General features: G+C 45.2%; 2 protein-coding genes across 6 annotated transcripts in view; one reads left to right on the top strand and one right to left on the bottom strand.

The window, feature by feature from the left end:
- Positions 1-200: 200 nt before the first annotated feature.
- PSMC5 (proteasome 26S subunit, ATPase 5) lies at positions 201-8,193 on the top strand. Of its 2 annotated transcripts, none has more exons than XM_083470075.1 (12): positions 201-348; positions 1,474-1,545; positions 2,449-2,518; positions 3,099-3,196; positions 3,932-3,988; positions 4,183-4,413; positions 5,007-5,133; positions 6,071-6,261; positions 6,637-6,735; positions 6,890-7,000; positions 7,448-7,534; positions 8,038-8,193. In XM_083470075.1, the coding sequence occupies exons 1-12, from the start codon at positions 301-303 to the stop codon at positions 8,089-8,091; spliced, it is 1,245 nt and encodes a 414-aa protein (XP_083326201.1). In that variant the 5' UTR covers positions 201-300; the 3' UTR covers positions 8,092-8,193. The 2 variants fall into 2 exon arrangements, with proteins under 2 accessions (XP_083326201.1, XP_083326202.1); XM_083470076.1 differs by lacking the exon at positions 201-348 and adding an exon at positions 460-684.
- Positions 8,194-9,537: 1,344 nt separating this feature from the next.
- SMARCD2 (SWI/SNF related BAF chromatin remodeling complex subunit D2) overlaps positions 9,538-12,516 on the bottom strand; it is a gene marked incomplete at its 5' end in the record, with an annotated part of 30,374 nt that continues 27,395 nt past the window's right edge. For all 4 annotated transcript variants that reach the window (XM_083469925.1, XM_083469922.1, XM_083469923.1 and 1 more), the window contains 3 exons: positions 9,538-10,493; positions 10,874-10,975; positions 11,939-12,061. In XM_083469925.1, the coding sequence (XP_083326051.1) occupies positions 10,440-10,493; positions 10,874-10,975; positions 11,939-12,061 (279 nt within the window). In that variant the 3' untranslated portion in view covers positions 9,538-10,439. The remainder of the gene's footprint in view (positions 10,494-10,873; positions 10,976-11,938; positions 12,062-12,516) is intronic.

The following is a 12,516-nucleotide window of genomic DNA, read 5'->3' as shown; positions in this document are numbered from 1 at the left end:
AACGTTGCTTCCGGTTCTCGTTCGGAAATTTGTAGAACTCATAATATGGAGGGAGGGAATTCTTGCTCTGCCACATACAGAAAACCCGGCAATCTAGAACCGGAAGTATATCAATTAAACCTACTGTGGACCGGATCTCTTTGGAGCGGAAAGGGAGAGGGGAAGGAAACGGCTTCCTTTTCCCAAGAAGGGCGCTCCCGCGTCGGACATGTTGATTGAGGGCAAGCAACCGGAAGGAGGAAGGAGGCCTTCCCTTCCCGCAGCTTCCGCCGTTGAGTGAGCGCATGCGCCCTTCAGTGAATGTGGATACCGGCGAGGGGGAAAATGGCGGTTGAAGGGCCGGAGCAGGTAAGCGGGTTCCCGCGAGTGCTGAGTCACTCCGGCCTCCGCTCTCTCTCACTGTTCTCACGGGGGTGTCTTGTTTGTAAAAGTCGGCGAGAGATAAGGGATGTCCTTTTGCCACTTGCCTGGCCACAGGGGGAAGGAATGGCGGAGAGGCTTTCGTTAAAAATGGTGGTGGTGGGGCTATAAACGGGGGAGAGAGGAGGAAATTCGTTTGTGTGTGGATTCAGATTAACGGCGAAAGTGACGGCGATGTTGGCGGGGCAACCGGGGAAGGAGGTGGCCTGACGTTAAAGGGCCCCTGATCCGACAGAGGCGCTTGGTGGTATGAAGCCACTCTGGGTGGGTGTAGTTGCTGCTCAGTGGCGTTGTTGTTATTATTATTATTAATTGAATTTATATACCGCCCTATACCCGGGGGTCTCAGGGCGGTTCACAGTTATAAAGCGGGGAAGGTGTGTCCTGCTTTGCCTGCCATAAAATGACAATATGGGAGGGTCCGCGTAATGTGGAGAGATGGCTTGTAATGTCACGTGAAAGGTTACCAGTACTAGTAGTGATTGTGGTATTTATTAAACATACGTACCACCCTCTTTGCGTGAAGATCGCAGGGTGGTTTCATGCAAGATGAAGACACAAAACGTATAGCACAATAAAACATCAAAAGGACTGCCACCCATAGCTCCCCCTCCCACAAACACATTTTTTAAAGGCCATAGATTGTTCAACCAGCCCTAAAGGCCTTTGGTGTAGACTAGAGGGATGGTTTTTTGCCTGACACCTAAAGATATGTAACAATGGCACCAGGCAAGACTGTCCGGGGAGGGCATTCCAGGAGGGCATTCTACAAACGGAGAGCCATCGCAGAAAAGGCCCGTTCTCACTTGCTGTCACTTCCAGATGTTGGCGAGGGTGTTACTGCCTATTTTAAACAGTTAAAGGGTGCCTGTTTCTAAATAGTAGGTGGGCTGGGGAGAGGAGTGAAACAGCAAATTGTAAGGTAGGGGTGACAATTCATGGTTTGGGTAGTGGGCTGTAATTTAACTTGGGGGCAGGTGGTGAGCTGTGCCTCTTGTCCTTGAGCTTATCTGTCTGTCTTCTTCTCTTTGCTGTCGGAAATCTTTTGGGCAGATGGAGTTGGATGAAGGCAAAGGTGGGACTGGGCTGCGCCAGTATTACCTCTCCAAGATTGAAGAGCTACAGGTGAGATATTCTTGTTTCCTGGAGTGGGAGGATCAATATAAGTTCTCACTTTGTAAATCCTTTCTCAAATGCAGACAACATAATTTTCATACACACAGGTAGTTAAAGTTGTTTTAACACGTGGGGCATACTATGGCTAGTGGATCTTTAGATGATCTCCAGGCTCTTTATTGGCTCACTTTTTTATTTCTATAGTGCATATGTTAAGGGCAAGATATAGGCCCTCCACTCAGGTTTATAAATAAGGGATGAAGATTAGGCATGCATTCTATAATGTGATTTTGACAAAAAGTTTGCTGGGCTATGACGTGCGTGTGCTCAAATATCTTTCAACACACACAGAGTATGTCTTTCTTCACTGTAAAAGACAAGACATGACACATAAAGGAAGGTGTTTGGAAGGAAAAGAGAGCTCTCTTCGACAATACTGCGGGGGGGGGGGAGGAGAGGAGAAGAGACTTGTGTATTTGCTACCTTTATCTCACACCTTTCCTCCAAGGAGCTTAAGGCAGTTTACATGGTGGTTCTCCCCCCCCCCTCCCCACTCCTGCCCTGTGAGGTAGGCGAGCTGAGATAGTAACTGACCAAAGCTTACTTGGAGAGCTACACAGCAAAGTGAGGGGTTGAACCTAAGTCTCCTTGACCTTAATCCAAAACTCTGACCACCACATGCATTTGGTGTTTACATCCTCTTTGGAGCTAGCTGCTTTTCCACTACTTAGGAAAAGATAATGCAATTACCAATCAACCCTTGTTTGCCAGCTAGTAGCCAGAGTGCCCCAACTCATATCTCGGTGAGAATAATTATCTGGTGGCTGGCACAGGGGGAGCAAACACCCTTAGTTGACGGGGTACTATGCTATTTTGGGGTGAGGTGTCATCTTTCTCCATTTCTTCTTCAAGTTGATAGTCAACGATAAGAGCCAGAATCTCAGGCGGCTGCAGGCACAGCGGAATGAACTCAATGCCAAGGGTAAGTTGGGGATTGTTCAGCTCTCTGCAGTGTTGCTTTTGTGTTTTGGGAGAGGTTTGATGGCTTTTGTTTTTAAATTCTGTTTCTACTCTGCACCCACATTTTCCCCAATGGCAAAAACCAGTATATGTTTGCTACCTTAATTTGAAGCAACTTTGCTTTACTGATTATATTTTTATAAAGTGTAACGCTTTTATGTTAAGAATCTGTGGTCACTTTATGTAATCTCATAAGTAAAATATCAAACACTGGGTATATTTATAACCTGAGATGTAAATACTTTTAAATGTAATCAAAATAGAAAGCAGCAGAGTTTTGTGTCCTAAGTTGTATATAAAGCATTTTGTTTCCTTAAGGTGGTTAACTAAGCTTTTGGACTGTTCTGAAACAGATATGCTACTTATTTTCTTATTTCTTTTTATGAAACCGCCCCCCCCCCCGAGAAATGTTTCCTCCCTTGCTTCTGGAAATGTTGCCTCTCTAGGGAGGGGCAGTTCCTGAGTTGTCCAAGATGATGCTGAATTGGGAGACTTCCTCTCCACTGATGCTAATGCTGTTTTGTTTTCTCTGACCACCCTAGTGCGCCTGCTTCGCGAGGAGTTGCAACTTCTGCAGGAACAAGGTTCCTATGTGGGTGAAGTGGTGAGGGCTATGGACAAAAAGAAAGTGCTTGTCAAGGTATGGTCACCCCCTGCACGTGTGTATCAGATATATACATCCCTCTGTGTAGAGGAGGGTTGTCCTTCAAACAGGCTATGATTGTGAGCTAGGAATAATAACTGTTGGCGTTAAAACAGCACTTTTCAATATTCAAAGCACAGTGTTAAAACTAGGACTGGGAAGAACATGGGTTCAAATACCAACCTGGCTGGGAAGTTCATTGGGTGATCTTGGGCTAGTTGCCATCTCTCACCCGAGCCTCCGCCCCACAAATTTGTGAGCAGAAAATGGGGGTTGAGAAGAGATGCATATATGCTGCTCTGAGCTCCTTGGAGGAAGAGTGGCATGAAAAGGACAGCTCTGTAAGGTTGAAATTGGAAGACAGTGGCATGTCTGAGGCCCCCAATTACTTCATGGTAGAGAAGAGAATTTTAAACTGGGTTCACAACTCATTCTCTTGTTACTTTGCTGTTTCTGGACAGAAGTAGCAAAAATGATTGGATATCTAGGTGCTTAATGACTCCTGTGTGGCTTCCAAAACTCTTTTTTATCTGTTTTTACAATAGTAATCTTCCTCAATAATATCTTCAAGTTGTTTTGCACTGTAAGCTAGAAGTGCTTTGCCATAAGGCTGGAAGTGGGTATATTTTTCCTATGAGCCATGTTGACTGTTGATTTCTTTGGCTTGACTTGTTTTGCCATTGATGCTGCAAGTGTTTGATTCTTACGGTAATAACTGGCCCTCTATTCCAGGTTCACCCTGAAGGCAAGTTTGTTGTTGATGTGGATAAAAACATAGACATCAACGATGTGAGTATTTGCTGGGCCATGTCTGGTATTCCACAGACATGGGAATACCAGAATGGGAATAGTGGTGTTTATGTCTCTGTTGGATTTGCATGTGTGCTGTTTTCTTTCCTGTGTCTGGGTTTGCTCTATCTTTTAAATGCCCCTGGGGAAACCCAGGGTGGAACATGCGTCTCATGTACCTCTATACCACACAGGTAACCCCGAACTGCCGTGTTGCCTTACGGAATGACAGCTACACACTCCACAAGATCTTGCCAAACAAGGTGGACCCCCTGGTCTCATTGATGATGGTGGAGAAAGTGCCAGACTCCACTTATGAGATGATTGGCGGCCTTGACAAGCAGATCAAAGAGATCAAGGAAGTGATTGAGCTGCCCGTCAAGCATCCAGAGCTTTTTGAAGCCTTGGGCATTGCTCAACCCAAGGCAAGTGAAGAGAGATGTGGTGTCCCCACCATATCATGCCTCGTTTTCTCACTAGACCAGACTTTAGATAAATGGATAGATGATTACTCACACTTGACATTAACTACAAATAAGTATTGAAATACTCATCCCACATGAAGAGAAGTAGTCCGGTTTGCTGGCACCCCCGTTTCCTGGGCCTTCCTTAGGGAGGGGTGCATAGGCTATAGCACATGCCTTGATTCAGAAGGCCAAGGTTCAGCCCCTGACCTCTCCAGTTCAAGGGAAATAGCCTTTCTCAGAATGGAAAACAACTACTGTTCAGGGCTAGGCAGACCAAGGGTCTGTCTTGTTATAAGGCAGATTCCTGGGACTCCATGCCCACGACAAATGGAGGGTGGGTAGAAAGCAGGTCTCTGTATTAAAAGCCTGCAAAACGATGCAAATTTTCTACACCTTTTGTTTCATCGCTCCAACTGACACCATCAAGGTACTAGATAGTCTGCAAGAGAGGTTGTCGGACGTGCTGTGCCACCATGAGTTCCTTTCTCTTCCTCTCCACTAAATGGGTTTAGTTCCCTCTCCATACTAATCTCATGTTACACTTATTGCAGGGTGTGCTGCTGTATGGACCTCCTGGGACTGGGAAAACTTTGCTGGCCCGAGCAGTGGCTCATCACACTGATTGCACGTTCATCCGTGTCTCTGGCTCTGAGCTTGTGCAGAAGTTCATTGGGGAAGGTGAGTGAGGCGGGGTGGATGGGAGAGAGAAAGTTTTTATTGTTTATCACATTTTTATCCTTCCCTTATTCTAGCCTGGAATTTAAGGCAGCGTGCTTTACACACACACATACCCACAAGTTTTTTATAGAGTGGAACTTCTGTTTTTGAGTGTCTCAGAAGTTGAATGTTTTGGCTTTCAAATGCCGAAAACTCGGAAGTAACTGTTACAGTTTCCAAACAATTTTCGGAAGGTGAATGTGCCCACACGGCTTCTGTTCTGAGTTTCCCTACTGTATTGAGGCTTCAACTTTCAGGTTTTAAACGTTTTGGAAGTCAAACAGTCTTCTAGAATGGATTACATTTCAAAAACCGAGGTTCCATTGTACATATATACATTACAAGTACATTAACCATTACAAGTCACTTCTCTTAGGACTTCCCAGTCCATCTCTCCATGGCATTCCATTCAAACTTTATTAGGCAGTGTACATGTTATTCTCAGGAGACCCAACCATCCAGGCACTGAGGAGACCCAGCCCTCCTTAACTTCAGTAAGGTGGCCGCCATGTATTCTTTTTCACACTAGAAAAAGGTAGCTGCCTGTACAGTTTGGCGGATGACTTGAAAAAGACCGTTTACAATTTTGCAGAGCCTAAAAACAGGAGTTCTACAGTCCTCCAAGCACAGAATTGGTCACAAGATTCCAGTTCTGTGATCAAGTTGCCTCTTTGCCATAATTTTTCCAGGGTATGCCTGTTGATTGAGCACTATTCTACCCGTCTCTTAAAAATGCAACTAGGCTCTCTGAGATGGGGCTGGCGGGATGGTTTGTGTTTGATAGAGGGGTAAGGGAGCATTTTTAGATAGGGCTGTATGTTTGGGGGACAAGCTCATCTAGCTCTTGGGGGGCACTGCAGTAATTGCTAAAGGATCTTGGCTTGTTTCCTGGTGGCAGGTGCACGGATGGTGCGTGAGCTCTTTGTCATGGCCCGGGAGCACGCTCCCTCCATTATCTTCATGGATGAGATTGATTCCATTGGCTCCTCCCGTCTGGAGGGTGGCTCTGGTGGGGACAGCGAGGTTCAGCGCACCATGTTAGAACTGCTCAACCAGCTTGATGGTTTTGAGGCCACCAAGAATATCAAGGTATGTTGTGAAAGGGACAGAATCCACACTTTCCCATCATTCTGTGGATTATGCACAGGAACGTAGTTCGTATAATTGATGAAGTTTGAAGACTGTTGCTCTTCTTGGCATATATGTTTTTAAAGAAATACATAATTTGAACCTAGATTGCACTTAAGGCTATGAAACCTTGCTACCAAACTATAGAGGGACAGAAGTGGAGGAGGAGGCAGAGGATTCCGGCTGCAGGAGAAGAGAAGTAATAGGTGGCTTGGGGAAGAACGTTTACTGTGGTCTGTTGAAGGGTAGCGGGGATAGATGTAGCATCTGCTGGTATTTATTAGCCAAAACACTGCATATAGGATTCTAGTGAAATGCTCTTTTTGTCCTGTTTAGGTCATCATGGCGACCAACCGCATAGACATCTTGGATTCAGCCCTGCTTCGTCCTGGGCGTATCGACAGAAAAATTGAATTCCCTCCACCAAATGAAGAGGTAATGGAGACTTTGTGGGAGACAGCCATTGTATTTCTCCCTGTAGTAGGCATTCCCTCAATAGCTTCTCTTACCCTGGCAGCCAGTGTCCCTGTTTGCAAAACTACATTGTCATTTAACTGCCGCTTCCTTTCTCCTTCCTGTCACTCCACAGGCTCGACTTGACATCTTGAAGATCCACTCTCGCAAGATGAACCTGACACGGGGAATTAATTTGCGGAAAATTGCGGAGCTGATGCCAGGGGCTTCAGGGGCTGAGGTCAAGGTAAAGTAGCAAGCTTGCGTCTGAGAATTCTGCTCCCCAAGTTTGGCACCCCTTCTCTAACTACCACATGCAGCATTAAGGATCATTTGATTATCAAGGCTTGCTAGAGATTCTTGGTAACACTTTTTGAGGCTTGTATGTTTGCATCAGTGAGCGGAAGGGACTTCAGACAAAGATTTTAAAAATCAAGGATTTCGGAATCTCTTGTGGTGGTGTGTGCACCCACACATTCAAACTATTTTGATACTATTGGGTTGTCCTGACCAACCATTTCCCATCAGTGGAGAGGTTCAGTACCTAGTCATATGTATTCTCACACACATCCACTTTGACGGCTATCATTTTGTTATCCTTGAGTGCGGCAGAAGCAAGCCTATCTGGGCTGTATATTCTCTTGGCATTTGTGTGGGGCAGCTCAGGTGGGTCCCTTACATATCTCTTTTGCAGGGCGTGTGCACAGAAGCTGGAATGTACGCGTTGAGGGAGAGGCGGGTACATGTAACTCAAGAAGACTTCGAGATGGCTGTAGCAAAGGTATTGTGGGTTGTGGGTATGAGGGAAGGGCTATTATTTCGGGGTGGAAAGAGCCCAAGATATAGGGGATTTGCATTTTGTTGCTCTTGTCATCAGTGTTTGTGTCAGAACTTGCCTTTCTCCTAAGGTGCTGCAGAGATTAAATGAAGGAGTGGGTAATAGTGGGGACCTTATAGTGTAGTCACTTGTTACATTAAGGCTGTACTTTTACAGAGAAAGCCTATGTGGTTTGTTCCAGGGCAGGGTAGACATTACAAAAAGAAAAAAAAAGCCCACATCCATTTTTGTTGTGGGAGGGATATGGAAGGAATAGTGAGAGTTTAATGCATGTAATTCAGGGTGGGATTGGAGCTGAGACTTCATATTGTCCAACAGGTAGTATACAAAAAGGTTACTAAATTGTGTAGAATTTGGGTAGGCATTTAACTGCTTGGAAGTTTGATCTCTGCTACTGGCCTTTTTGCCTTTCTGACTTTATATCTAATGTTCTTTCTCTTTGGCAGGTTATGCAAAAAGACAGTGAGAAGAATATGTCTATCAAGAAGCTGTGGAAATAAGTTGCTGCCCCTACCCAAGCAAGTGAATTCCGACCTCATTCTCCACTGTAATCTTTACACCCCAATGTCCTTCCCCCCTCTTAATAAAACTTAATATTAACAGTTGTGCTTGTAAATAGAGGAAGGAGAAGCAAGCACAGAAATTTGTGCTTAAAGAATTATCTGTTCCTCCAGTTCTACAGAAAATTAGCTCCCAGAAGCAGAGTCTTTTGGTACAATAGATTTCACTCCACTGACTGTGGGAAGGTAACATTTTGAAGCACTAAGGCCCAAGGTCAAATAGCTTTATTTGAAAAGCCTCTTTAATGCCATTCTTAATTGAATGCTATGTTAAACACCTTAAGTGTTGGTATTTCCCAGTGTATCTTTTCCCCAAATCATGATGAGTGGGCTTGTGAGTCTTTCGACCCATCAAATATCAATTCTCTGTCCTAGAACCCTTATAGGGTTGGTATGAAAAGAGAACCGCTGAGAGATTATGATTTATCATGATCTGTATGAAACAGTGTTATTGTTCAAGGAAGCCTGTCTTTGGAGCACTCAACTAGAAACTGCGATCAGGAGAAATTTTAAAGTGAACTGATTAAATTTGCTGGCCTCGGACTGTTACTCAGATCACACATTTCTATAATTCGGTGTCATTTTAGACAAATATGTGCAAGGGTGAGGAACCTGTGCCCTTCCAGATGTTGAGTGGCAGTTCTCATTGGCTCCAGCCAGCATGCCTCAAAAGGAGGAGTCCAACATCTGGAGCACCACAGGCTACCACTACAAGGCTGCTATACAGCTAAAAAGAAATGGCATTCAGTAGCTAGATTTTGTTACATATAATTTTTGAGTGCTAAAATGAAGCTGCGTAAAAGAATTCTTGGAAAAAAGTAATGCATACTAGGTTCCCAAGTGCTTCAAAGTGGGCAAATTTAAAGAAGTAGCTTGTTGTGAGACAGCAGGCCTACTTCTCTCCATTCTTCCACCTCCAAAAGCCAGAGCGCAGAAAGGTGGCAAGGGTGCAGCAATTAGCTGGAGACCTACTCCAAAGAACTAGTCTGAAATTTTCACATTACGGAAAAAATCGTCACACTGTGCTAGACAGAACTTGTCTGCTTTGTAGAGATTTTCGCAATGAATTTGGTATTCCATGTAATACTTGTTCAACTGGACATTGAGTGTAAGAGCTTATAAGTTACTTGTGTTTCACTTATAGCATGGCAGTGAACCTTGCATAAGCAGAGCAAGGATGTGGCAGCTGTGGTCCATTGGATATCACTGGCGTCCTAATTCGCATCAGCCCTAACCATCAGGGCCAAAGATGATGGGCACTGCAGCTCAGCAACGCCTGGTGAACCACAGTTCCCTCATCCTGCTACAGCTGAAAGGTACATCTGCTCCTCGAGAGTAGCCTCCGTTTGTAGGGCAGAAGAGAAATCAGGCAAGCTTAATTCAAGCTGCTGCTTAAGAGTACTTTTATTAGAAAACATTCAACATAGAAACTGGTAACATTCTTGTTCATAGTGAGTGAACATCCCATCAGCTCCTACTTGGCCAACTACATCTCGAGAGGAGGACCAGAAAGCAAGGAGGATATATTCTAGATTTAAGTGCCGAGGGGCCAGGAGCTTGGGGACTGAAGGCACTTGGGGTGGGGGGTGGCAAGAAGGCTCAAGCAAATCTCCCCTTGGCTGGTGGCCTCAAATGTTTCCTGCAGTACATGTGGCCTTGACCGAAGAGGAACAGGTCTCCACTATTCACTTTTTAAACTTCGTGCTGGAGAACCATGGAAGAAATATCAACTGATTGTCATTAACAGAACAGCAAAACAAACAAACCCCTCTTCAGAACCATGCTGTTTCAGAGGGAGGAAGGGCACCAATACATATTAACAACAAACTTCCCGTTGCAAAAAAACCAAACCTGCTCCCAAAAAAAGAGATAGTGCAAAGACTAAATGCCAGCAAGCAAGGCTGACAGTTTGGAATGGATGAAGCTTTGGTTAAAAATTGAGCAGCAGTAGCAGCCACCCAACATTGCAAGGGAGGCTGCTGAGACTCAGCTAAGAGGTAGAAGGCAACTCAAAAATTCCCAGTGTCCCAGAGGCAAAGCGCATAGGAAGGGTGGGGGGGGGGTCTGAGGAAGGAGAGGAGCTCACTTTTCTCTCTAAAGGAGGTTTTAAGCCTTGTATAATCCCCAGGTGGATACTGAATAAGCTTCCCCCCTATCCCCAAATGAGACAATGGGGGCAGAACTCCCCCAGCCCTGATAGAGGCAGAGGATTTTGGACAAGCATTGCCTGGCTGCTGGTCCATTCCAAAGTACCACAAGGTGCAGAAGGGGTGCTGAAGGTGGCAGCGCTAGGTAAGGCGAACGCCAAGCACTTGTTCCAGTTCTTGTCTGCGCTGCTGAACCTGGAAGATACAAGACGGTCACAGTGATGAGCAGGAGCAAATACGTTTTGCCTCCCATGGCAGAAGCACAGTGAGGCCTTCCTTGCTCTCCAAGGGCAAGAGTGATTCTCAGGTGTACAATCACTGAGGAAAGTAAATGGGAGAAGAACGGAGCAAGTGGAGGCTGTAGATCACTTGCTGGGATCAGCTGTTAAGTACAAAAGGAATCCAGGGAAGGGGCAAAAAGAAAGCCAGAAAGGCGATTATTGGGGTGTGGGGATGTGCTGGAACTGAAAATAACATCCTCCCTCCATGGCCAAGTCCAGGTTGGGAAGATGCCGCATGACTTTAAATAATAGGGAATGCCATATAAACACTTTGCAAAAATAGCCTCTTCAAACCTTGGCAAAGATGTGTCTCCCAACAGCCTCCTGCATCCACGGTTGTTGGTAGAACTCCGCACGCCTCTCCTCTTCAGGGTTCCCAACCACGTCGGTGATGATCTAGAGCAAAATGGGGGGAAAGGGGAAGCTATTTCCTGTGCTGCCAATGTTCAGAGAGTTTCAAAACAATGTTCAGAGAGTTTCAAAACAGAGACCGCAGCAAGATTACTAAAACTGCCTTGTTCAGTGTCACTATAACCCAGCAATGTGCGCAACAGGCCAAGGAGATGCTCACAAACATGGCACTGGTATCTCTTAGTTTCAAAATACCACATTTCCAGCTGGAATACATCAATGATTTACTTTGCACATTTCTGCCAGAATCAAAACGTTCCTGAATTCTTTTAACTGGCAAAGGAGGAAGGGATAGACCAGGTGGACAAAAGACAGGGAACAAGTTAGACATGGCTTACATATAGGGAATTGGGCTGAGCACGGAGAGAGACTAACATCAAAGGCCTGGGCATTCCCACTGTCTTGTCCTACAAGGGTCACAAGCGGAAATATAACTTAATGGGAACCCAGTGTTGCTTTTGTGGAACACAGAGATCTTTGGCCTTGCATTTGTGCTATTTTTATTTCTGTGCCAGGCTTTTATTTGCTCTTGTGTTTACTTTTGCTGTTGCATTTGGCCATTTCCCCCCTTTTCCATGGATTAGTGTGCTTGCATATTAATACTGATTATTTCCAAGTGTTCATATCTGAATTATATTTATTGCTCTTCATTTGTTATGTCTTGAGATGCCTTGGGAACAATCTTGTGGAAAAGCAAGATGCAAATAAATGAATGACTTCGGGTGCAGCGAGTGGTCTGGGAGCATGTGAAGCTGTAGAAGCTGTAGCACTGAAGCTGTGTTATGCAAGAGGACCCCCAGCACTACCATGCACACCCTTATGCTACAATCCTATACACACACATCCCTGGGGTAAGCTCCATTGAACTCACTGGGATTTCCTTCTGGGCAGACATTCATGGAATTGTGCTGATAGTCCTTTTCTTCAGAGCCCAGTCCCTAAATTTACCTTCAAGTCCCTCTGCTGAGATCTGATCCACTCCTGGATGAAGTCCTGGGGATTGTTGCTGAAACTCAGCATAAAATCTCGCTGTGTCTTCAGCTGGTTGATCGACTCAATGGTTTCATGGATCTAAATGTGAATAAAAGATATAGGGGGTTCTGATGAAGGAAAAGAAGTGCTCCTCAAACTGAATAAGTCCTGACTACTGATTCAGGAGCCTGCAGGTTTGGGCCAGCACAGGGCAACAGGGAAGAAAGCAGTAGAGACAGAAGTATGACATTTGGAGGTAAGAGTAATGGAAGCACTTTCCACCATAAAGCAATGGCATCATGTTGCCTGACAATTTGGGGTAGGGAAGGAAGACCTAAAGAGAAAGGAGTATCAGATATAGACACAAAGTATTGGAAAGATTAAGTGCCTAGTTTTCTATATCGTTTAACTTCCTCTCAAGCCTGCCCTCCTTTCTTTGTTCCGCCATAATCGCCAGCCCTTCAGGCACAGTCTCTCCCCACCCCCAGGTCTATGTGCATTCACTGTAATTTTTACTAACCCCTTAGGCTAGAGCAAGCTATATAACCAGAGTT

Source organism: Podarcis liolepis (genome assembly GCF_965112155.1).
Source record: "Podarcis liolepis genome assembly, chromosome: 13".
NCBI classification, from domain to species: Eukaryota; Metazoa; Chordata; class Lepidosauria; order Squamata; family Lacertidae; genus Podarcis; species Podarcis liolepis.
Note: the sequence above shows the minus strand (reverse complement) of the source record. Positions and strands in the feature narration are given on the sequence as shown.

Coding starts and splice junctions, on each gene's coding strand:
- PSMC5 (XM_083470075.1), top strand. CDS start 301: ATGTGGATACCGGCGAGGGGGAAAATGGCGGTTGAAGGGCCGGAGCAG. Junction 2,519..3,098: donor GAATGAACTCAATGCCAAGG/GTAAGTTGGGGA, acceptor TGACCACCCTAG/TGCGCCTGCTTCGCGAGGAG. Junction 4,414..5,006: donor TGGGCATTGCTCAACCCAAG/GCAAGTGAAGAG, acceptor CACTTATTGCAG/GGTGTGCTGCTGTATGGACC.